The following is a 27,009-nucleotide window of genomic DNA, read 5'->3' as shown; positions in this document are numbered from 1 at the left end:
TGATGAAACTTAAAATGGATGTTTCGTTTTTACCATCCGCATGCCGTGGTGGGCGTATATGGCTGTGGTCCACTATCTTATAATATCCTTTTCGTTTAGCTATAGTATAGTCAGATATTGTTGACATCATGGGAAAGATTACACTTCTACGCTTAGGCTTCTCATGAAATGCACAAGCATCATGCTGGCTCATACATAATTCTAGAAGTATTCGGCAATTGAAATATCACATGTACCTCCAGCGAAAATCTGATTTACAAACATATGGACTCTATAAAAGACATGTGGAGTTAACACTATGTCGCACAGTCGCTGTCAAAAGGGGCCCTTGCAGAGCCAGTATGTCCTGCATCGTCAGCTTCAACCTACACAATACCTCTAGTGGAGATATAGTCAAAAAAACAATGTACACAATAAGGCCTTTGCAAAATTTAAATCAACTTTAACGTTTTAATGTCCTGCACCATAGTGAGCACTAGACACGACCCTGGGGCGGTTTATTGGCCGTATTGGTTTATATTTACGCAGTGACCCGAATGACATTAAACTATAAACTGGACAAATCAAATACTTCCCAAGGTTGCAGTTTAGTTGAGAGAACGTTTCGACCGTGATACATCAGACATTTTGAACGTATTTCGCTGACATCGCAATAATTGACTTATAAACACTAAAGGAGACTTTCTTTTAATACCTTTTCTGTGAACTTTTAAAATCAATTAAGGTAGGTTAATATTTAATCATATAACTTCAGTGATGTTTCTACCGGGGGTAGGGGGCAGCCCCCTATAAATGAGTCTTGCCCATATCCCCCAATTTCAAATCTCATATCATTGAATTCTTGCATGCCTTGGGAAGTGTTCCTTTTGACAATTCGTGGCTCCTATTCGGCCTCTTTATCTAATGATTCCTAGAAAGGTCACTGTGTAATATACATTTTGAACACAATGTTAAAGAGAAGCCGAGATCTGAGGCACTTACCTCTTTGATGTATTTTGATACTTCAGCTTAAAAGGATACAGTTCATTAGTAGTATATTTTAATATTAGATATCATGTGCACAGATCTATCTAGATTTTACTCTGCTCTTTGTTGGACTATTATATGAACTGTGCTTGTTCATTAATATTTCTAAAGCTTGATTTCATTCAAGGTTTCGCTGCATTCAAAAAGCGCAATGATACCTATACGTTTTTTCTATTTCTTTTGGTGTGTTTTTGGGGTAATTATTTATTTATAATTTTTCAATTCAGGATGGAAATGTTAGCAAAAACAGAAGCTATGCAATTTTTAGTTGATATACTAGAACTCAACAACATTGAAGAGATTTTGAACTACGACGATAAGGTCAATGCAGTGGAAGCGATCATGGATGCGTATCGAGAAAAAGAACCGTTTCAAAACATCAGCCTGATGTCGGTTGATTTTGACAAGAGAAGTCGGCCATCTTGGACTGAAATCAAGAACGCTATATTTTTAAAACAAGGTGGATTATGTTATAGTCATCATATCTTTTTATTCGCCCTGTTCAAAGCGCTGGGTTTCCACGTTTCTTTGGGTACTGGTGGAGTTACCGGACCTAATAATCACGTGGTATTGTTCTTTAAGGACGTGTGTATACAAGGTGATGTTTATTTACTAGAAGCTGCCATTGGTCTTCCTTCTTTTCACCTCATTTCTTTAGATTTCGAACACGAGTCTCCCGTTTATCGTGACTCTTTCTTAGAGTACAAATATATCAAACATGGCGGCAAGATATTGCGCATGCACCGGAAGGGAGATCCGAGACCAAATTTCGTAAAAGAACGAGATATAAATGTAGATGGATGGACGAGGTTTTATGACTTTGAGATCGCCGATACTCAAAATATTGAGGACTTTAATGACGATTATGATGCTGTCTATACCGATCCACAAATCACACATTTTCATTCCAGTTTCCATTTTATCATTTTCATAAATAGAAAAGCTTTCATTGCTCATAACACCAACATTTTAACTGAAAATGATGAAAATGAGCTAGAGAAAATCGAGAGTGAAACAAACGAGGAAATTATAAGGTTTATGCGCAATCTTACATCATCTATAGATGAATCAACCATACGTCTTGCCTTGGGGAATTATAAGGATACAAAACGGCGTGTGACATCAAAAAATTAGAACGGATGAATATTGTATCCTGTTAACTCTATTTTAGTGATTCCCAGGAAAGTTGGATTATGAATGCTCTCAAGGCGCGGGCACACGAGCGGTCTTGGTCGGAGATATTTGTCGCCGATGAAAGTCTTGAGTAAAATCTTAGGTGTGCCCGTGCTTCCACGACAAGATTGTCGCGTCCTCGAAGGTTTTATAATAGCAACAAGTTTGATAATTGTCTCCGATTATTCTATCGTCTGCAAGACAGACTGCCATCATCCAATCAGATTCATTTTCTCTTCGATTGCATGCTTCACACGTGATTATCGACATGGTGGAAAACGGCCAATTAGAGATTTGTGTCTCCTCGTGTACCCACAACCGGTCGGTAAAACTCTTGACAAGGCTCTAGTCGGCGACAAAAGTTTCCAACCAAGACCGTTCGTGTGCCCGCACCTTAAAGGTCCAAATGGATGAGATACGGTGCATGATGATGTGTTGAATATTCCTTTAAAGTAGGAAATTACAGAAGCAAATCGTGTCTGCATTGTGTCCTGACCCAAACCTCGTGAATTCGCTTCTTCTATTATTTAATGTATAGATAATCCCCGACATTAAGCCACATCTGACAACATATCTCGTCCATTGAAAGCGATTTGCACGCTTATTGTCGATTTCTTTGAAGTACAAAATTATTCTCGACCAGTTCCAGACCATTTTATTTAGCCTCAAACCAATGCGATATTTCATTGTAAATATAATAATATTGAGAACACACTTTCAAATCTTTTCCTTCTAAAAATTTAAGTCCTCAATTTTCAAAATACCCCCCTCTCCCTCCCAATTCGAAGTTCTAAAACCGCCGCTGGTCATGGTGTAATGAAGGTTCATTTGATGTGAACGTCTCTTGAAAGCTTTAATTATGATTGTGAAAAAGGCATTGCAACTAATATATTAGAGTGGGCATCTACTGGGACTTCTTTGCAAATAGTTTTCAACGACAAATACCATAGTTTTATAATTATTACTTACCTTATTAAATATTAAAACAGAACTTGAATCATTTGAGTAACAACATATATACATATAATAGCTCTACAATTGATGTATTAAACACTTTTAACAGTGGTATTTCTGTATCGCTCTACAATTGATGTATTAAACACTATTTTAACAGTGGTATTTCTGTATTGCTCTACAATTGATGTATTGAGCACTATTTGAACAGTGGTATTTCTATATCTCTCTACAATTGATGTATTGAGCACTATTTGAACAGTGGTATTTCTATATTGCTCTACAATTGATGTATTGAGCACTATTTTAACAGTGGTATTTCTATATTGCTCTACAATTGATATATTGAGCACTTTTTTAACAGTGATATTTCTATATCGCTATACAATTGATGAGAAAATATTTTATTATCATAGTTTTATAAATATGCAAGAATTAAAAATAATTAAAAAAACTATTCGATAACATTTTAATCTAGTAAGAGTTATCGATGATTTATAATAGAACAAGCACTTGTCAGACAATTCTCCAGTTAATTGCAAAAAATACAAAATATAAAATAATAACAATTAATCAACTAAGCTAGCATTGAAAAGCAAACCATATTCATATGGATTTGAGCAATACATTTGCTATTAGGAATAGTTTTTGAGAATGCTATTTGCCCGGATTAGTTTGTGCATTCTGAAACTGATGCCAATGGTCCAAGGCTTGTCGAACAATATCTTCGCTAAATTGTGGAAAATATTTTTTAAAAGCTTCTACATGTTCGTCATCGTTAGTTAATTTGACAACCGAGAGTTCGCCATTTTCATCTTCGGTCTTCAAGGTGTTATTGGTGATTGATACTTGACGTTTGTTGGGGTAAGCTACTATACGGAGAATTGTATGAAATATTCCGATGTCTGGGTTAGAGAATATCTCGTCATAGAACGGCTCGCAATCTTTCACCTCCTTGGTACCAGTTAGATTGAATACACACATTTCATGCCATGTTTGTTTATCAGTGTCCAGATAAAACATTATACCCTTCTCGCCTTTCTTCGAATATTTAAAAGTTCCACTGGGATGTTTGTACACTTTAGATTCAGATTCAAAATTCATGTCCACAGCCTGAAATGTAGGACAACTAAATCCGACTTCTGCCAAAAATTGGTCTCCTTTATTTACGACATCGTGGACAAACACCACTATATGGTCGTTTGTGTACAGTTTTGGTGCAGACGTGACAGTAGAATGAGCAATAGTAACGGAATATCCCAACGCTTCTAACAGACGATACAGAAACAAATTCATCGGGTAACACAGTCCGCCATGTTTTTTCAACATGGCCTCCTTCACCTCTGGCCAATCCGGACGACTTCTGTCTTTCACCTCGTTCGCCATCAATGTTATATTTTGAAATGGTAAAGTTTCCAGAATACTAGAAATGATGTTATTAAGAAAAGTCAAATCTAATTTTAGATTCTCAAAGTCTGATTCAAGATTTACAATATTTTTCAAGAAATCAACCGCTTCTTCTTTAGTTAGTTCCATCTTATTTATCCTCCGCCTGGAATATTCAAAAGTAAAAATCATCACCATATTATGACACGAATAACACAAACTTCATTACAACCGATTGGGGATGCCTTGGATTCACCAACTTCAAGGCAAAAGTAATCGAATTAGTTCTGGCACTGCAGACGAAAGCGTGTTGCGGCCCGAAAATACCAGCAAGATTTTAAAAAGGGGTGGGGGTCGGGTTAACTCATTTCACTTCTCGTTTATAGACTTTCTATACTACTAATTTTGGAAATCAATAATACCCGATAATCACAATTCGTGATTATTAGAGGTCATATTAATATCAGTATTTGTTTAATATATTGAAGAATTATTATCATTACTAATGTAAACGTCTTTCCATACATACACTTGTAAATGTCATTTTATTGTGATCTCACAAATTTCATATCTTAGATGGTTATCTTCCCTTAACACTATCAATTGCTAGAGCGCGTGTCGAAGCGAGCTGGCAAACATACGTGGGTGAATCGCACGAATACAGGTGCGATATAAACACTATGACTATAACATTTTTAGTAATATCATTCGACAGTTAGCTATTTATTTATTATTTTTCTAAAAAAAAAGTCGCTGTGAAGCATATTGCACAAAAATTTCTTATAAACCTACCTTGACAAAAAATTATTATCTTATGCAAAATTGAAAAAATATAAACCGCTGAAGTGTCTAAGCATACAAGTTTGCGCTCCCTGGTCACGTGACATTAGTGAGTTCGACGAACTGTATATTATATTATACTGTTGGTAGTATAGCGAGTACAGTTGTACTGTATTGAACAAGATGAATATATAATTTAACTATGTCGATATTCAGAACACTGTAGTAGGACGTAAAACTCCATTCATTTCATTTAGAACACTGGACAAGATGTTGTTTATTTTTTTATTAATATATTCATATTAGTCATCATTATATTGAGTACTACCTCAATTACATCAGGATATCTATCATATATTCAAGGGCGGACTGGGGCCAAGAGGGTTCGGTAAACCTAGGATACCGATTAAAAAATGTTTAATAAATTGATATATCACTACAATTTACACATAAACTTACCCATTATTTGTACGTTGTGTGTAACAATAAATATATTATATTTGTCTGATAAATGGTTTTCGTCTTCTTAAGCCTACAAGGTGCAGAGAAGTAGGATGTAAAACTCCATTCATTTCATTTCTGATAAATGTTTTATTGTCAAGGTTATATTCCAAGGGAGATAACCACGTATATCATGAATTCAGATACTGTAATTGTGGTATTTAGCCATCGTATTTAGTAAGATCTATAGAAGCTGATGTTGATGTAAAAATTATATTATATTGTATCCTGCTTACGAGTCTGTTTTACTGACACATTTGCCTGGGGTGGGAGAAAAAGTGAGTTGATAAAGCAATTAATTATCGGTGCATATTTGTTTACGTTACATTGTTGATCCAAGGGAAGTAACCATCTCTTTATTTCAACATACGTTTAGTTTTTAGCATAATCTACATTGATAAACAAATTGCGTCACACTGTTCTGATGTTCTTAATGCTCATCTTTACAGGAATATATGGAAGCTTTAAAACTCACTCTCGTAAACTACGCTTCTGTTACTAGAAAACTCACTAAAGAAGACCGTCATTATGCAATGGTGGACTCCATCTGGACTCCCTAGACTTTAAAGCTCCCATCCCCCCTCTTGCACCTCTGTTACTAGTTTACCTACATTTCAACTTACCCTCTTCCAGCTTACGTTGCTGTACCTCGAGTACCTACTCAAGAACAAAACCTTTAAGCAGCATTGTACTGAAGCGCAGCTGATTTCGATTGTTCCAAAGCGTGCATACTGCATCTCCAACACTTGCATTACATCTCCCCTGTTACAAGTATACCTTATTTGGCAATCAACCATATTACATTTCCCTGATGCCCCGATATACTCGTTTGTCCCAAAGCTTGCGTACCTCCCCTACCAATTTACGCCTTTATCACTAGCAAACCTACATTAGCGATCAACTCAATTGAAAAGTCATATAAACGATAAGAGACAGCAGGTCGGTGAATATTGGTTTCCACTCACTGCTTTTTATAAATGAGAAGAGAGGAAAAACAGACTGATGAGAGTGACGAGATAATTGAAGAAAAGACCAAGTGAATAATTTGATTGACACCTAGTTTTCTATGGTATAAATGGCGAGTCGACATTAGTAGTGTTAATACGTTTTTTTTACAGATTATGACGCATGTTCCTGAGTAAGACTGGGAAAACACGTCTAAACGTTGCATAAAAACTTTTACCAGCGATTATTGTTCCGTAAAGCTGTGTCTATAATAATTTTCTATGGTATAAACTGCATTAGTAGAGTTAACATACAGATTATGTCTTCTGAAGCCACTGTAGTTAGTTTTGCTATAATGTTCTGTTTACTTATTATGGTGGTTTTGTCAACTCCACATAGCTACTGACGGATTTAGTCGTTTTCTTGTTCCATCTGATCGATTGTACACTTTTAGTTTTACCATGTCAGCAGGCCTCATCCCCTCCTAGACCTGCGGTGGCTCAATGAGTTGCTTGCTAACCGGGGGGGAGGGGGGGGGGGGGGTTCCAGGGTTGAATCCTTGCATAGGTCGAGCTAATACGTTCGGATTTGTCAACTCGGTTTCCCCTGTCAGTGATGTAGGTAAGGGGGGCTGACATGAAAAAAGCGTCTAGTCGTTCGGATGGCACTATAAACCGAGGCCACGTGTGTTACAGGCTGTGCACGTTAAAGATCCCTCGACAGTTGGAAATTGAAAAAAGAGCAGGCTAATGCCGCTGTCCTGGCAAAATTTCCCTCATTGCACCCTGCATTTTTATATGTTTCTTTGCCTAGATTCTAGAGCTACCTCATATAATTCGTGAAGATGGGGGCCTTAAGGTTTTGAGAAGTGTCCTCTTCGTACTAAATATCGTATTAGTGTGTGCAAGGCAGTACTCTAGAAGAGGGTTCTCTTCTAGACACCTGATACCCTCTATCATTATGAAATACTAACTCACTTATGATTGATATTACATGTACTTCCTCTGATGAAAAATTCAATAGTTGCTACTAATGTATTGCCACTATTTGGTATTGGATTTTAGCACTTCCAATCTTAAAGGTATATGTGTAGCATTTTGCGGAGTTGAGTCCGGAATACATTGTATATGTAAATAGTCTTCAGAAGTACTTCGAAAATCTCATAATTCCTGCAAAAATACGCCAAACTATGAATTTCTTTTCCTATTTCTATAGATGTTTTTTTCTCTTTGGCAGTGTCTCAAAAAAGAACGACGCGTCAAACTCAGATAATTCTGGACATACATGGATTTGAAGGCCCAAATTTCGACGGTCAGCCGTTATCACTATTACTGATTGGCTTAGCTAAAAAAACATTCCCGCTTCTGAGACTAAAGCATGATTGGTCACGAAAATGGCGCAGCTATCTCTTTGATCACAAATTGCCCTACTGCACTCACCTGCATCTCCCACCAGTGAAGACTGTAAACTGTAAGTTTGGAATGTTAAAAATCTAAAGCAATCGCTGGAAACTATGTGTTTTTTAAGTACGATTAATTACAAAGTAAATGGACGGTATGATTAAACGTGATACTAAGGTATCTCAATACTTGTACGGCTTTTCGTTGAGCGGAAATTAAGTCAACAACACCGAACTGGGTCATATTTACAGTTTTCTTGGCTAAAACTCATTTAAGAGCACAATATCAAATATATGGCCAAACAAACCATTGGACCGGTGTTTTAGATACCGTGGCTGTCGTGGCAAATTTTTTGACAGTTTGAAATTCTGTTTGCTTATTCCGCCCTGCAAGCCCGGGAAGCAACATACATGCATCTTCGGCGAACCTTAGTGCACCGTGGGGGGAGCCGCTTTATCGCCTGTAACGGATACCGCGATAAACCGTGAGGAAACGTAGACACAACCTAGCATAACTTGGATATGGAGACAAAACGGCCAAAATCCCACGGCACAATACGGTTCGGGCAAATGGGGCTTCCGTGGCCGCCGGGAACATAGTGCATACCTAACAATAACACCGATCTTGATGTGCCATCTACAGAACCTTCCAAAGTTCTGCAAATTTGTATTTAAAAACAAGAACTCGTCCAGACAAGTACACCCGGTCGTGATATACTTCCTGAATTAAATCTGGTTTAACACTGTCAGCGTATCAGGTGTAGCAAGATATGGAACGAACTTCGAGGACGATTGTTGCTTTTTGGTAATCGAAATAGAGTAGGTCAATTCAGCTGTTCCGCGAAATTTTTTGTATAGATAAAACGGGATCATAAAGTCGGGAATAAACTACATTCTATAAAAACTACTAGTGCTGAATATGGTATTTAATCCGTCTGACTCCAAGCAATATATAACCACAGAGTACATGCAGGTTGTAATCGACTGATTGACCAGCCTCATTAATGTCTAGAAGCTGTTATATTAAACTTGATTTCCCCCCCTAATCAGTTATTTATCCTGTAATAACAAACGATTAACCAATCAGCGGTAATCGATATCCGGGTCGATACGTATCCATGTTCTGAAAATTGATATGGCCCTGGGTCGTTTCGTTACAAATTTATCACCATTTAGTATTTAGAGAGAGAACTGTGTTGACAATCTAATACAAACTGATAAGAAATTCAATATTGATGAAAACAAGGCTTATTGGTTGGTAGAAGACAAGGTAACATCCGCTTCCAGTTAACTATAAAAGCTGGTTGGAAATCGAAGATATGGTGAATTCTTAAGAACTTTTTTTCACTACTACCAAAGACAATATGGTACCTACTAATCCTTTTTATGGAAGGTAATCATTGAGTTGTTTTCATGAGGACTTACTGAAATTTCGGCTTCCTGAAATATTAATCCCTCAAAATTGGTCTTAGCAAGTCTTTAATAAAGAAAGTATTCAAAAAGGTAATCTATCATCTGAAAAAAAATTCTTTATAGACTTATTTCATTTATTTTAAAATTAATTTCTTGATTCGAAATTGAAAAAAAAACAAATCTAAAAAAGTTACGTTCGTAATGTTAGAGTTTACCGTCACTCGCTTTTGTATTTGGTTCAAATTAAAAAAGATTAATTCGCATAGCTATTTCAAGTTTGTTGTAGTGTATGTTGGTTTGAAAATGAAAATTCAAAGAGGTGGCTGTACAATCGTCGTTGATTTTATGCAATTATCACGGTTGGGTTTTTCTCAGAATCTCTCAGTGGCAAGGTCGTTCTGGGATGCCCTTCCAAGATTCCGAAACACGGATGATACAGTTACTTTATATCTACGACCCAGGTGGATAGAACGTAAACTCCGTTATATTTCATTTTATAGAACAGCTCGCCATTGACTGATGTTTTCATTTGTCCATTAGACGAGTGACGTCTTGACACTGCCAGTATTGTGTCCACTGTTAGAATGATATGTCTTAAGACTGTATCAATAGTAACCGGAATTATACATAGCAGTTGACATTGACATCGACCATTAGTGGGATTCTAGTAGTACTTAGTGATACTAATCTATAGCCATTAGCTATTACAATCAATTCCCTTGAACACACCGTGACTGTAGATTGATAGGGCTGATACCAGTTGGACATAATCTTAACTCTGACCTTGGCTATATTTTATCTAAGATACGTTCCAATGATGTGGAAACATAAACTGGACATCCGATAATTTACACGTGTCTTTGCTGCAACGGAAGCAAAATAGTAAGACATACAAAACAGTTCCTTTCCACACGTTTATTTGAAACAGGTAAAAGGTACCATCATGAGGACTACTTCTATTTTTTGTACTAACTATGGCATAACATATCCATTACAAATATACGTTTCAGGTGTAGACAGATATTAGACGTTCCGTTTGTCTTAATTGCGAAGTATCTTTGCTCAAACTGAAGAAAGACACTGCCATAGGGATTTTTTGTGCTCTATTCATGCAAACGTTTTGTGGTCTGCATATAAAACATTACCCTAACCAACGTATATTTGATAAACAGTAGGACATAGGACCATTTTATACGATGGTCACAGTATAATTTGCATAAATGTTACCAAAAATTCGATTGGTCTACAAAGGGTGTAGTGAAAAATGCTTCGACAGAAATTGCTGGGATTATTGGGATTCCGTCGACCTTATTAGATATACATGGACCTTATTGGAAAACTCTAAGCTTGTTACAGTACGCCTCTATCTAATGGGTATATTTATAAAAATATTTTTTATATTTCTTTTAATTCCAACTCTTTATTTAAACGTAAGCTTCCCTTTTAAAACTCTGTTCTAGAAATAGCCTATTTGTATCATCTAAAATGTTTTATGTCGTACTTCAATTAAAATGATTAGCGGCATTTTAAAACATCAAAGACAGTTAAACCACTACAAATAATATAACATAAGTTTTCACTCAATCTCGATTGTACTTAGATCCTTGTATTTTGATTGTACCTTTCATTCTCAATAGGTGAAGACATCTTTTCATGGAACAAAAATATAAAGTCATTTTTGTGACTGAAGTTAATTTTGGAACAGCAAAAGCAAATTTGAATGGATTATAAATTTTGACGCCCTCTGGAATCAAGATTCGATTTGTGGTGTAGGCTGCAGTTCCTTTTTATACCCGTATGCAAAAATACACCTTAAATGATCATACATTTTAACATATTTTGAAATCTGATATTTGACCAGAGAGGTACTAATGCAAATAGTAGAGGAACCGAGATGCATGTATCACATTGATCAAACTGATTAAAGTAATGCATATCCAGGTGAGCGAGTCGTTTTGTCGACTATTCAAGTTGTTAAGAGACCAACAGACCACTGGGCGTTTTTCAGTTTTTCTGATGAGCACTGGAATACCAAATACATGTAAAACAAGGCTTGTTGAAGGTCTCTTTGTTTTCAGCCAGATAACTGAACAGAATTACAGGTGGATTAATTTTATGATTCAACATGGTATGAGATGCTATTTGAAGTAGTGTAGTAAGTCCATATAAAGGCACAACTTTATGGAACAACAATCACTGATTAAAATTGTTCGCAATGTTTCGACGTGTTTCATCTGTCGTCATCGTATAAAACGTTAATTGGTGATTGTTGTAGCATAAAGCTGTGTCTTTATATCCTACTTACAACTCCGTTAATGTCATTATCAATACAGATGGGCAAATCATGATAGGGAAACTACGGTATATCCCGGGTCAGGATAAGATATATCTCTAAGAATATATAATAGTTATTTACCGTAAATAAGATAAAGCTGGTGCCACTGTCCCTGTATTATTAACATTCTAGATTATAGATAATATGACATAATAATCATCTTTATAAATATTCCATATTCCTTAATAACCACTTAGGGATGACACCTGTCAAAATTACAGTCGTTCAGTTCACACGCCATCTATATTAGCTATAGCCGAATAGTTGAGGGTGACAAGCTTGCTCAGCAACAGCACATTTCATTGATAACCAAAATCAACAATTTTATCGGCCACCTAAACACGGCTGTTGTGAGGAGGTATATAGAATGGTGGATCATGCCCAATAACGTGAATTACTTCTGATCCTTTAAATGCTTATACCAAAGAACACTACAGAAGAAATGAGGACCACACTAATTCAAACAAAGGGTCCACACTATGACCGAGACGATCCAAGACGATTTTGCAAAGAAAGTCTCCAATGTTACATCTAGAAATCCACAGCCTGAGGAATTGAAAATGAAATAAAAACTCAACAAATATTTAATGAAAAATCAAAATATTGAGAGAAAATATGTACATATTTACAAACATTTACATACAGTTCATTGACAAATCTTGGAATATTCTAAAAAAAAAACTTAATTTGTACTACTCTAGAGACAAAATTTTTCAGTCAAATAACGGAACACAATTTTATGGAATTTAACCCCTTTTTGCACCCGATGACAACGTAAATTGTTGAAACATTGTATACAATAAAACCCAGGAGTAGTATACTATAACATTGTGTTCATTATTTAATGTGATCTCTACCCCTAAATGTCGCTTACGGATAAAACTTGTTCAAGAGAAACATAGAAGGTAATAACTGTTCGTGAATTATCAAGCTATCCATATTGCTTTACGTAACTGTCAGAAGTGCTTCTAATATGTCATTCTTTGACTATTTAAATTAGTGTAAAAACATCAATTATCAAGATCAATAAAGTATTCTGTGTTTCTTGGCATTTTTAACTAATTATTTTAACAGTGCACATAACAGTTAACATTTCAACGTGCACACACATTATAACATCAGATAGCAGTACAAAGACAGTGTAGAAGATAACAACGTTTCGTAGATAATACTGCAAGCGGCGCCATTATTATGCTTCGAGAGCAGTGACACCATATTTGGTTAAAGTTTAACTAACAATATAAATAATGATAATATTGGAAATAAGTTTATATACATCCATATTTACACGGATTACATGACTCAAAGCCGTTAGGGTCTTAATACGAGATAGGCCGAAACCCACAGACATATTGGCTTTAAGAATTAATAATAAAAGAGTTGCACCAAAACCAGAATTTTGACTTCATATTGACCAAAGCAATGAAGTTTAAATGCAAAATTTTGGCTTTAATAACTAACAACAAAGTTGCACCAAAATCGTCAGCATTTTGACTTTAACATTAACCAATGTGACAACGTTTTATATATCAATACAATAAGAATTTCAGGATGTTCCACACAGCATTTTATTACTGATATTTTTAAGGAAAGGATGGATGGATCCATTCTCCATACGAACATAAATTAAGCTGGGTGTCTTGCAAAATTTATAGACCGTCGTCATAAACACAAAAACAGAAGCAAATTTCCATTTTATATCATTTTCTTATGGTGATCAATGGCAGTCAGTGACAGTCTCTAAATCCAGCCTAACGTAGTCGTTATTGTGTCATTTCATTTACCTATTATTGCTGACAAACGTTCGATGGTCATTTTAAAATTAAGGCCTACATTTTCTCCACTGATGGACACTTAGCCAACATTGGCCAACATTTATTTCAAAACCATTGCCTATATATTGGCAGTCGAGTCTTAGCCTATATTATCGCAACTCTTTGAGTGCTCAAGAATAATTTCAAAAGCATTGCAAATATATAGGCAATGGTTTTGCAATCGAGCCTTGGCCTATATTATGGCAACCATTGGGAAATCGACAATAAAAAAACCATTGACTATGTATCTGCAATCTAGGTTTGGCTTCTATTATATTACCACTGAGTGCTTAAGAATAATTTAAATCCATAACCTACATATCAGAGCCGAGTATAGAACGTTAACCTATATTATTGCCTTTTTGAGCACTCGAGGGCAATACGAGCTCGATCATTTCACAACGTCCGTACATTATTTGCTGTTATAAGAACATTCATTAAGAGACAGTCGAAGATTCAGTAATATTATTTGGCGACAATCAAGACAGTTTGGTTCGAATTCACAACCATTTATAATTAGTATTCGTCTACCAAACACCTAATAGAATATATTATACACTTAACGTTATATACGTTCTATTTACACATGTATTGGTCCTTCTCCTGGGTTATACTGTCATTCTTAGCTTGTTAACCTTATGATTTATAGGTTTTTAACACAAGGTTTAGATAAACCAGAATCGTGTTAGGATATTAGATGGGATAAGCCGCATTTGGCCCTCAACCAGAACTGTGTTGAAATATCAGTTGGGATAAGCCACCTTTAGCATTAAACAAGCTAGAAGGGTTAAATCTACCTCCTATTTCGTTGAGATGAAATGAAATCAATAAATGAGGAAAGCAGCTATTTGTAATCTTTGGTTTTTCTAAAATTTCAGCACAAACTTCACTGTATATGAAATACCACACTCCGCAAAGAAATACGATTGAATGTCGCGCATCACTATTTTACAGTTACAACTATTCCAGTGTTTTTCTTAATATCGAATCACACGAGTACCATATGACAAATGAGAGAGAATTCCATAACTAAACATAACATTGTATATGGAGGACAATATTTAAGCAGTAGCCGGGTTTTCTATATTTCTTGAAGCGGTTTATGGAGTTTATAGAACTTTTACAGATATGCGTACACCAATCCCGTTGTAATAAGAGGTGCAACATATAACACAACAAGTAGACTTGTGATCATGGCATTTTGATGATGCATTGGTACCAAGCACACAGCTTACAACACAAAACAAAATGCTTATAACGGTGCTTAATATATATGAGACCCTTCAAGATGCAGCACAGTAGCAGTCCATTATAATGATGATGCGTGATGGTAGCCACTGATTTTGTAATGGTAAACAGTTTACACAGCATAGAGCACAGAGTATAATGATGTTACAGATGAATGCGTGACACATTTATATTCTTAAGTTACAGAGTCAACAATCTACAGTGCAGTAGCCCATTTATGTGATGATGATTCGTGATTGAATATAATAATGGACTGTGGAATCCAATGATGTATACTACTTATAGCTACAGCACACAGAAATTTGTAAAATAATTACATTGTTGAGAAAAGCAAATATCTTCAGTGATCCAATAGGTACTGAACCAATTTAACAATTTGTTTCCAATGTATTTAGAATTCATACATACACAGAGAATTTACCATGTAACTGAGGTATTATCCAGTTAATGCTTCACAATCATCTGAATCGCACTACCATTATATTATCCCGTCTTCATTAGCTCACATGATGCAGAAAAGTAGGACGTAAAACTCCATTCTTTTAATTTTATTTCAATTCCATCATATTATGTTAAAGTTGCGAGATTTTCCTGATATAGCTAAATCTCCACAAGTTTCGCAATACCCTGAACTGAACCATACAAGTGGAACACTCGCTATGAGAAGACTATGTTATCGAAACAAGTAAAATGAAATGTGGAGGAGTAATCCAGTATGGTGATGACGATACAGTTGTGTTCCATTACGGTGATTGGGATTACGTTACCAATTCAAGATGTTGCAGAAGTACTGTATTATGATATCATTATGATTTTAGATTGTGTCGAAGTCTCTAGTGATAATACATGTACCATTATGCTGTTTGGTATTAATGATGATAGACGTATTCAATGATGATACCAGTATACTTAACGGATGATTTAGAAGTATGCTTATAAGTGTTACAGATGTTCTCGAAGTCCTCAGTGATGTCACATTTATTATAAGAGTAAAAGATGTTCTCGAAGTATTCAGTGATGCAATACGTATAGTAAACTCAACGCTATATATACAAAAACAGTTTGTACACTATATACACTAGTCGCTGATCCTTTAAATCCATCTACAGCAGCTGGTCGACCATAATTACCTGAAATATACCACGACAAACGTACGTAATAGCATGGGAAAGTTGTTAGCAATACAGGGAATTAACAGAGACCAAAGACATGGCTGTCTTGATGATGAACCTTTTATACCCAAAGCATGTGTCGAATTTTTCAATTCACTTTCTCTCTATATGTAAAAACATCTTATTCGAATCGCTTTGGGAATCCTGGAAACTAAACCGGTTTGTTGGGGCTAACCATCATGGTTACCTGAAAAGTATTTCCAGATACAGAAAACGTATTAGATCTGCCATACTAATAAAAGTGAAGCTCGAAGATTTTGGACTCTAACCAACGAGCTCGAAGTGAAAAGGACAGAGATATATCTAACCTCTAGATTCTATATAATTAATCCTAGCATCATCTTCGTCTTCATCATCATCTCCATCATATTGTTTTATTAATGGTGAATCCACTTGTTTATCAGATTGTACCACTGGTTTTCTGTCCCGACCCCGACTCAATAAGCCCGGTGTTACTGATATTGTCGATGTGGATTGTGTCGTTGGTTTCCGCACTCGATGTTCTGAAAATATGCAAATCGTAAAAAAAAAAACCTTCAAGACCAGGAAATCTAAATGAAAATAAGCGAAAAGGTACAGACTTCAATCAATGTAATTTTCACGAAATAAATTTGCCGCATTCCTTATCATGCATTGATTTGACTTTGTGTTTCCCATCGAGGATTCTACATAAAATATGATATCGGGTGATATAGAAGAGACATTTCTATAGACACACTGTCCATGGCCACAAGAAGAGATCAAAAAATTATACAGTAAAAGACAAAAAGTGTTTGCTGTACACAAGGACACAGAAACTATTCACGGGTCATATAATTTTGGGCAAGCATTTAAACATTCAATGAATTTTAATACATACCATATAATTCCATAGTATCGGTAGTTTTTCCTAAATTATTCGAGGCTACACACATATATACACCATAGTCTCTTTCATCAAGTTGCACAATGCGTAAACTTAATGTTTTCGTATACATTTCTTCTTCAAAAACTTCTATTCTGTATTTCCAGCTATTAGATAGTTCTCTTCCACGGAATTGCCAAACACTGACAGCATGGGGGAAAGCTGTAACAACACATTCTAATATCGTTTCACGTCCTTTGCTCTGTCCTATCCTTTTAGTTGGTAGACGGATTTCTGGTGGAACTGTAAAGAAAGACATTGCAAATAACCAATCTGATATTAACTTCTAATCGTAGAACATCAGCTTCACTTTAAAGGGTGGTGCTGTTGAACACGGGTATGCTGATAAAGGAGAACGAACAATGGACTTTCCTTCCGTTCACCAATTGAGCATCTGTACATTGTGCAGCAAAGTTTTTCCATCATCCGCTGGTATCCATATCGCTAATCTACGAGTGGTACAACGTCCTTACAGCCTTACTATTTTCTTGGAATGATAAAACGGGTACCCTTAGTATTTGATGTCTCATTTATTTTATCTGGTATGCCAACCCCACCCTTTGTAGTTTTATATGATAGATAATGTTTAGTATTCAGTATTTAGAAAAATAGGGTTGCAATTAGGTTCAATACGTGTGCTTTATTTCAGAAGGTGTATCGATTCTGAAGAAATTCAAAATATTAAGAGAAAGAAAGATATCTTTGTACTTACATTCAACATCGACTCTAATTTGTTTTTTAACTGCAGGTGGTACATTATTATCAGCTAAACATTCATAAATACCTCCACAGTATCGGGTTACATTATGGATGATCAGTTCTTCACCTTTAAATCCTATCCCTGAAATAGCCATATTATTGTAGCTTGAAAGCCCTTTTACACGAGTTGGACTTGGACCCGCGGATTTACTGACCCGGGTTGAGTCCGGAGTTCAAAACTCCGAGGTCAACTCTGTTCGTGTTCACACGAGGACAGTCTGCAAAGTCACAATTTCAGTGAAGCCTGGGCAACCAATAGCGTGGTTGTAGCCATCAGTCGGCATAAACTGCTGAACCCGGGTCGAATTGAGTTCAACCCTAGTGAAGACTGGAATCGGCAACTCCAGTGTGGCCCCGGAGTCGACTCTCGGAGTTTTCGACGTGTGAACAACTGCACCCGGACCGACCCTTGGAGGACCCGGGGATTTTACTCTCGTGTAAACGGACCTTAAAGGGATTAATTGAAGCCTTCGTTTCGTAAGTGTCTACAGTTTTCACTTTTCAAAATATATATAGAACCAAATGGCACAACAAAAACTGTTTAGTTGTCCGAACAGCTACATTATAATATAGATGTCATTTTCCACTTAATACATTTCATTTCAAGTGACAAAAACTAACTTAAATTTTAAGAAACAAAATAAACTAGTGTTTTATTATCATTCATTTATCTTGCTAATTGTCCTATAAGTTTTGTTTCTTAGTAAGTTTATATAACGATGTACAAAGCAAGATCTTAAACGTGTGTGCACACATTATGCAACAAACTACCCTTAATCTGCCTGTTTTGTTCCCAAATTGGACAGCACATTCAGATTTTGCATTGATTACTACAGTTCATATATGACGAAATTGGCTAGAAACTCCTTTCTAGCAGTTTTGCATTTAGATTACTATTTACATTTTACTAATATCATATCCAACAGTGGATTTAAACACCGGATTTTGGCAGTTCATTGTAAACATTTCTATCTACTAAACTAACAGGTTAGTCAAAGTCGAATACTTAATACTTAGTAGCTAACGCTTAAGGCCGATTTACACGGTAAAGTAAGTTGTATACACCTTGCTTTACAAAGCAAAATTTGATGTGTAGAAAGTGCTTAAATGGGCTTTTACTGTCAGCCGAAGTGTCACAGGAATACGCAATTCTTAATAACTAAGTGAGCCTTTTAATAGACAATTTAGCTAATGTTGATTGGGTGAAAAAGTGGGTTAGATTCTAATCCATTGTTGAAGTCTGTAGAAAATGACCTCGCCCCAGTTAATTTCTTGAATAAATAACTTGTAATAATAATCTGGTAGTAAATCACGATGCTGTAGGTTTTGAACTATTTAGCCTTTGCTCATGATAACAATCGTTAATGCATGCAAAAATATTTCCCAATCATAAATCATAACATTAAAAAAGTAAAGTTAATATTTGTCTATTCCCAAAGCGTCTGAAGAAGATTATGACAAGAAAGTTGATCGAGTACAAAGCCTCAGACTGGAGCATCGACTACAGATGACGTCAAGGACGACACATGAACTAATAAATCAAAGATAGACTTTACGATGGACATAATCCAAATCCAATAATTAGACGGTACCGACTTCCTTTCAGTAGGCTGAAGAACGTTATGAAAATGTGAAGTTCAGTTTATAATTAAAATTGTTTGTATGAATTGAAATTGACGGACAGACAGACTGAAACAAATCTCTTATGTTGAAGTTAAACGTAATTAATGTCTAAATGAATAAGTCAGCTGATAAATCGACTGTACTCCAACCACTTGTGGTATTAGGTGTAGATCAAACGGTAGAATGAAAAAACAACTCATAAAAAACCCAGACGAATCTTCACAATGCATTAATAATTCGTGCATAAACGATATATAAGTAGAAAATTAAGATTATATTTTAAAAGCATATGGTGCGTCAACCATCTCAAATAAAATATAGAGGTTCAAGAGCTTTGGCAACTCAGATTACCAAAAGTTTCAAAATGTGGTGAGACAATCATCTATTTTTTTTTTGTATAGATAAATGGTTTCGCTATAATTTGCGTTGCTTTGCGTCCAATTATTATTTTTTTATTTTTTCATTATTAGTTTATATCAGTAAGAAACTCTCCGTTCTCAGTAAAAAATGGAGTTCCATGCTATTATAACAACGTAGATAATATGCATGATGCTAAAATATACAATTACAAAATACTTTAACTGTTAAAATAGTGCTCAATATATCTTATTATTAAGCGATATAGAAATATTAAAATGAAATGAAATGAAAGGAGTTTTACGACCTTCTTTTCTGCACCATGTGGGCTAATGAAGACGGGCAACGCCAAGGACATTTTGCCACGACAGTGCCATTAGTCTGCTCTTTTTCGATTTCCAACTGTCGAGGGATCTTTAACGTGCACAGCCTGTAGCACACGGGGGCTCGGTTTATTGTCCCATCCGAACGACAGCAGGGCGCTTCTTCCGTCAGCCCCTCTTACCTGCATCACTGACAGGGGGAAACTGGGCTGAAAAATCTGTATCATCTCGACCTATGCCGGGATTAGCGAGCAAAACTCTGTAATAACATGGTTATGGTTCTGTTTTAATATTTGATATTAGAATATATGTAAAGCTAATATATGAATCCAATTTTATATCACAAAGCCGATCTGTTCGTCAGATTATAAGCTTGTCATGACGGATGGCTGGACGTTTTAACTGCCTATCTTACAAGGGCTTTAACTACCGACAATGGTTTGGCATAAAATCCCAATGATAAAAAATTGTAACGCAAATGTGGGTTCCATCCAAAACTTCTAAAAATAAAGGCGAATGAGTACGAGGCTGGAAGTAGTGGAATTCATCTCCTTGTCACCCCTCTGATTTTAATGAACTGTTTCAGGCGCGTGCTGAAGAGTTCATTCACTAAATCAGGGTGAATTTTGTTGCCATCAAAACTTGAAGAAGGCCAACCCAGTAATTAAATATGCACAGCTCATCGTCGAGATCTGAGCCTTCAAATCAATGTGTGTCCAGAATTATCCGCGTTTAAAAGTTAAAAAGACGAGTCGTCATTTCTTGAGACTCAGCCATATGTAGAGAAAGATATAGCAGAAATAGAAAGTGAAATTCCTAGATTGAGGTATTTTTGAAGGAATTATTAAGCAATTAACATACAGATCTAGTATCTTTGAAGACTATTTGCATAAATTCAAGGCCCAAATCAACTCCCAAAAATGACGAACCAAGGCCTTTAAATAAATGATATTCTCATGCGACTAAACTGAAGATACATTATCATGCCATGATGAAACTAAAGTAAATATGTAAACTATCTAAATAATAACATGTACATTTATTCAACATATTTAGATTCATGCTTAAAAAATCTGACATTTTCAGATTATAACTTAATAAGTGATTTGAAAACTTCACGATACCACAATGCACAAGGGGCTAACTTGTTAGAACCAGGCCTGTAGACTTAAATTGGAGAGAAGCTTAGGACAGAAGCATGCATATACTTATACACCATACCGAATAACATGAGCAAATAATTGGGTACTTGCCCCTCTTCACTATCTAGGGTAGTGGGACATGCACCCGTCTCCCATGCCGCTCCCCACCGTCTACAGGCCTGTAGAAACTGAATAAACTAAACTAAATATATTGAAAGGGTGACATCTTACTAGATCTGATTAGACATGACTGTAACTCACGCTCTTTTTCATCGCCATCCGTACTCTGTTTTCTATACCACGTGACAGTAGGGCGTGGCACCCCCGTCACGTTACAGATTAACGACACTGACCGCCCCTCTTTGGTTACTATGTGACTTGGTGTTTGAGATCCAATTATTCTGGGTGGCACTGAAAAGAAATTACGATGTTTTTTTTTCAGAAAAAGGAAGAAGTTAAATTTTTAATTGTTAACGAGCACACATGGTCTCGGTTTTAAGTTTTATATCTGTAATGCCTCTGGCCCTTCCTCTTGCTATCGATGTTAAAATTGAAGACAAGTGTGGCCTCTATTGTGTATTTAATGTTCCATGTAATAAAATTAATCAGAGCTGCTTAGCCGACGTAAACATTAAGTGTGTCCAACATCAGAGTTAATTGTGATAATTTTTATTGTGAAAAGAAGTATTATGTGTTCCATGTAATGGCAATAAAATTGAAGAGAGATGCTAAAACAGAATAGAGTATAGATTTATTGACTGTAATGTCGAGACTTACCAATAACATTGAGAACAACTGTTTGTTCTTTAGCTGGTTCAGTATTCACCTGACAGGTGTAGATCCCCTGGTCCCCGTATTTCACCCCTGTTATCTGGAGATTCCACTCTGTAGGGTAGGGCTGATTCACACTGATCCTCCGATCATCTATAACTCTATCTTTTTTATATGTTAATAACGTAGACCATTGATCCATCCACGCTATCTGAAATTACAGAAATACGGCTCTTATTTATCAACAAAACTACGTTGAGAAACATGACACCTTATTACCTTATACGACAAATATTCTAATAGGATTTCATCATCATCTTTCACTGCACTCATTTCAATTTAATCGCATTTTGGCAACAAGATTGCACGCATTTGATACATTCAGACGAGATGTGCACTTTTCTTAGATTGTTAGGGATCATGGTGTACAGCAACTGAACTTCTATGTATTTCATCTATTATGTTTAGTCTTTTTGAGGAGATGAAATTATCACTGACAGTTGGGACAATGCCGATTTTCTGACCGTAGACACAATATATATTTTTTAGTATAAATAATAACCAAATGACACTGACGTGTAAATGGCTGTTTGAATAGGTACAACAATATGCCGGTTCTCGGGACCTCTCTATTATGTCAGTATACAATTTCTAGAGTTAAAACCCCATACATAAATACAGAAATGGTACTTTACCTTGTGTCTGTTGAGATGTGAAACCGAACACGGTAAAACAGCCGTGGAACCTTCAATAACAGTAACATTTACTACTGGCACTTCAAAACTAGGATCTACAGCTACCACTTCTACTGAAAAATACAACAATACAGGTCAGATTTACTAATCTATTTATAAACTGTTGAAATATCTTGAAAGCAGGTTGTCCTTTGTTAAGAGACTTTAACATTTCGATAGATCCCTGGTTCCCAAACACCACAACCTTGATAACCTCCTGCGACGGTAAGAAAATGCTAATATTCCTTCTCTCGACAATCATAAGCATCGTGAAAGAAGTCAATATTACAACCGAATTCAGCTCGGCGAAATCAAATTTCTTATGAGGCTTCTCAGGAATCCCGCGATGTTGTAACTGTACTGGTGGGGATACTTGTAACGATGTTGGAAACCAGTGCCATAAAGGGTTTGACGTTACAGTCAAATAATACCTTTTTATACGCGCACAACTCTCCATGTGGGCGTATATTGTCGGGACCCCTGTCCGTCCGTCAACATTAGCTTGTAAACGCTCTAAAAACTAGATCTTTTAATGGAATCAAATGAAATTTGATATGTGTATACATATTCATAAAACGAAGATCAAGTTCGAATTTGAGCTATTTTTCAACCGTTAGAAGCAGAGTTATTGCCCTTGCCCCAAAATCTTGAATATTTACCATCCGCATGCCGTGGTGGGCGTATATGGCTGTGGTCCACTATCTCAAATATATACCATGACATTCTAATTCTAAGCAAATTGATCAATTGGTCTAAGATCAATTTAGATTTGAGAAATCCAACCATTATTGTTGACAATATGATGTCATTTGGTAATTCAACGATGCACCAGTAACGAAATGTAAATTGCAACTGTGTATTTCTGTACATATATGCCAAGGGCTAAAAGTTAAATTCTAAATTTCCATAAATCGGGCAATACAAATTACAAAGTAAGCAATAAATATGTAGAATTCTGGTCGATAATGAATCATGGCAATATTAATATTTCTTTATGTGCATTTTCAGCCGAATAGGAGTTTATCTTCGTTTCTATGTCTTCACATCTTTGACTCTTGGAATTACAGGGATAGTCTGGTTCACACGTCTGACCTCCCCGAGTAATTCAACAAATTCCGGACATGATTTAAAGATAAATATTGGAAAAGGTCGCCATCTGGTGGCAAAGAGCAGACAATTCTAAATAAAGCAGAAAATATTGGGGAAGGTAAAAGTCACGTGTAAAATAATCAATTATCACCAGAAGTGATTTAAAACTTGAAGATCAGCCTCAAGTTTAATACCAGATTTTATATTTAGCTGTTACATCAAAGAGAAATCATTCTTTATCAGAAACTGTACACTTATGTTTTTATTCAAATATCGGACAGTTTACAATGCAATTAGGATATTACAAAATACAGAGAACAATATCTTTAAGATAAGTGTCGGACACGTATAAACGAAAATCATTCCGAGTCTTCACATCTGTTGAGACATGTAGTAATTAAAATAGGTAAGATCCAGTGTGCATTTGGTCCCCCTTTCCTGAGGTCCTGTGATTTAAAACAGACGTACTAGACAGACAAGGTGATCGCTTGTAATAGTTTGTTCATTCGACATCTGATTAACTATAAAATGAAAGTATAAGTAAGAGCAAAGGTCACAAATATACTTAATCGAACCCAAGCTCGTGGGTTAAACTGATTTTCAGGTATAAGGGAAACATCAGGTCAATTATACGCATATTTACGTTTTTCTTTTTATCTACCCCTTAGCTGCGAGAAATTTACATATTAATGAGGGGTTTTACATATTTCTTTATACATAAACGACCAAAGTACATAACCAGACTTGATTGTTCGAAAGGGCAAGTAATATAGCCGTGCGGGAAATCGTGTATGGTCTTTAGTTTCAGTAATAGAATTGGTCGGCCGTCAGAATTTTTTGGGGTGGCAATCCATTTTCCATTGCCCCACCGCTTGCCCTGGTATATCATCTAGTTTACTGATACTCGTGTGCTGTAAGATGATACATCTGTTTTAAAATCAAACTTACAAATGTATATCTTGTAGATAATATTTTATAATTTGATGAAGATATAGTTTAATAGAGTTCTGATGTCAGCTTCCAACAGTTGTCTGATGTTTCTTATATTATAGAAATATATTAGAAATAATCTGAGGATTTAATAACTTACAACAGAAACTTGTCCATACCTATTATTTATGGAGAAATACAATACTTGAAGAAAATTCATTATTTAATATCGTAAATCAAACACAAGACAGAAAGAAAAAAATCTGTTAATTAAATTCGCAGCATTATTAATATATAAACAGAAAAACTCACAACTTTCAATTTCAGTTCATAAATATTTGATCACTTCGCTTCGTCGTTTCGATTTAGTTCTGACTTTAACGGATGATGATTGAAAATTAAACATCTAAACTCGATACAAGTTGAAATTGAATTTCCACGACCTTCGAGTAATTCTAAACAATATTATACAGTTAGAGCGAGACAAACTAAATTAAAAATAATTGGGAAAATTGGACTGGGGACGATATAGAATTAATGTTAATGATAAAATAACTGGTATTATTATTCTGTTAACATTTATATCCAACAGATAGTTCCTAACAGCTGGTCAGTTATATCGTCATTCTTTAACCCTTTCACTTTCAATCTATAATAATTGAATTTCCAAAATAAATCAAAGTTCATGGGGTTAAGAATCTAGCAGAAATTGTATCAAAGACTGATGTATCAAAAATTGAAAATCAATTCCCATAGCATTCGTTTTTAAGTTCAATTATGATATTTTCATATACGCCAACTTCTTTCAAAATAATTTATATAGCATAACAAAATAATTTCACCATTCAGCATATTTTCATTTTCAAAATGTATATTTCTAATTTTTAGATAAATTAATTACCCAGAAATATATGAAAATGAACCGATTTTCCATGCGATTTCTGCGATCTATTGGACTTATGAAGTCCGACCAACACCATGTATTTTGCACTGAGGGAAATTTTGTCATCAGCATAAGCCTACTGTCGAGGAACGAGGGCTTATTGCCCCCGGACAATATTGATAGTCGTAGAACAGCCGCTTAGTAAGGTGGCTATTCGTACTAATCTTAGCAAGCAACAACCAGTACTTCGCTAAAGGATAATAAGAAACATCAACTTGTTATTATAAGCCTGCTATGAAACGATATTGGTTAATTCATAGTTCTGTTATTAGCATTATAAAGAAAATCAGCAAGTTAAAAAAAACGATTTGGAGTCGAATGATTGGAGGCTACTGTTACTACAGGGAGATCCGAGATATTAAGTTGAATGAAACTGGTGAAAACCTGACATGTGGAAGCAGGTATTGCCTAAAATGTATGCTATGTACCGATATTGGTTAGTCCCCAATGCTACTGTTGCTTTTAGAATTATAATTCTGTCGAGTTATCCTTAACGTGCATAATCTGTAGCGCTTTGGGCCTTGATGTATTTCTCTTGAATAAAGAGAGAAACATAAAGATCTGTACTGACACAGCGACAGGAATTTGACTCCTGCAAGTGCCAAGGCCTGTATGTTGTTTTATTCCTAATGCTGCCATTAGCATCATAAAGAAACTGGAGAAAATCAACATGTAAAATAAAAACGATTTGGAGTCAGAATGATTGTAAGCTCGGGTTACTGCAAGTTACCAGTATAAACTGTAGTGGTTGTCTCTATAGTAACTGATAGTAATTAGATATCACTAATTAACTTAATTACTGGAATAAAATTTCCATCGTCTTCTATCACTCATTGATTTCACGCTTACCCTCTATCAATTGATACTGATTACACCTATTTGATAAATATTAGATAGGAGTAAAACAGTGGAAAGGGAATACTGATGTCGAGCTGTAGACGATCGTAGAGCACTTAAAGGATGACAGCCTAGTAATTTCAGTTTGGAAATAAATCTTATTGCTTACAATGATATGCTGTGAAATGAAAAACCAAATGAAAAATCAAAACCTACCTTAAAAAAATATGTCATTTTGGAAATACATCGCATGAGACCCTATGAAACGAATATATCGATGAAAATTTAAAACATCATAAGGGCGAACATGTATGCAATTTGATGGTGTTTTTCGTACAATAATTCTGGATAAATTTCTAGTGTCTAGGACCAGTTGATACCGAAAAAGACGTTTGGGTCAGATGATTGCATGCGGGTACCTTTTAAGGGGTAAGGGGGTCTGATGTGATGC

At 35.6% G+C, this 27,009-nt stretch overlaps 3 protein-coding genes across 3 annotated transcripts; 1 reads left to right on the top strand and 2 right to left on the bottom strand.

Moving 5' to 3' along the window:
* The first annotated feature begins 600 nt into the window (after positions 1-600).
* Positions 601-2,611, top strand: LOTGIDRAFT_237354 (hypothetical protein). The gene is made up of 3 exons (XM_009046606.1): positions 601-724; positions 1,254-2,226; positions 2,586-2,611. Exon 2 carries the CDS (start codon positions 1,255-1,257, stop codon positions 2,158-2,160), a length of 906 nt encoding a protein of 301 aa, XP_009044854.1. The 5' UTR covers positions 601-724; position 1,254; the 3' UTR covers positions 2,161-2,226; positions 2,586-2,611.
* Positions 2,612-3,543: 932 nt separating this feature from the next.
* On the bottom strand, positions 3,544-5,385 carry LOTGIDRAFT_237353 (hypothetical protein). Its single transcript, XM_009046605.1, has 2 exons — positions 5,332-5,385; positions 3,544-4,705 (listed from the first exon to the last, which is right to left on the bottom strand). Exon 2 carries the CDS (start codon positions 4,687-4,689, stop codon positions 3,811-3,813), a length of 879 nt encoding a protein of 292 aa, XP_009044853.1. The 5' UTR covers positions 4,690-4,705; positions 5,332-5,385; the 3' UTR covers positions 3,544-3,810.
* A 10,600-nt stretch (positions 5,386-15,985) lies between these two features.
* On the bottom strand, positions 15,986-26,792 carry LOTGIDRAFT_170764 (hypothetical protein; the record flags this gene model as incomplete). Its single annotated transcript, XM_009046604.1, has 9 exons — positions 15,986-16,104; positions 16,455-16,649; positions 17,006-17,293; positions 17,763-17,891; positions 21,516-21,665; positions 22,032-22,236; positions 22,721-22,833; positions 24,939-24,957; positions 26,775-26,792. The coding sequence occupies 9 exons, from the start codon at positions 26,790-26,792 to the stop codon at positions 15,986-15,988; spliced, it is 1,236 nt and encodes a 411-aa protein (XP_009044852.1).
* Between the last annotated feature and the right edge of the window lie 217 nt (positions 26,793-27,009).

This window comes from Lottia gigantea (genome assembly GCF_000327385.1).
Source record: "Lottia gigantea unplaced genomic scaffold LOTGIsca_103, whole genome shotgun sequence".
NCBI lineage: Eukaryota > Metazoa > Mollusca > Gastropoda > Lottiidae > Lottia > Lottia gigantea.
This window is presented reverse-complemented; position numbering and strand designations above follow the sequence as displayed.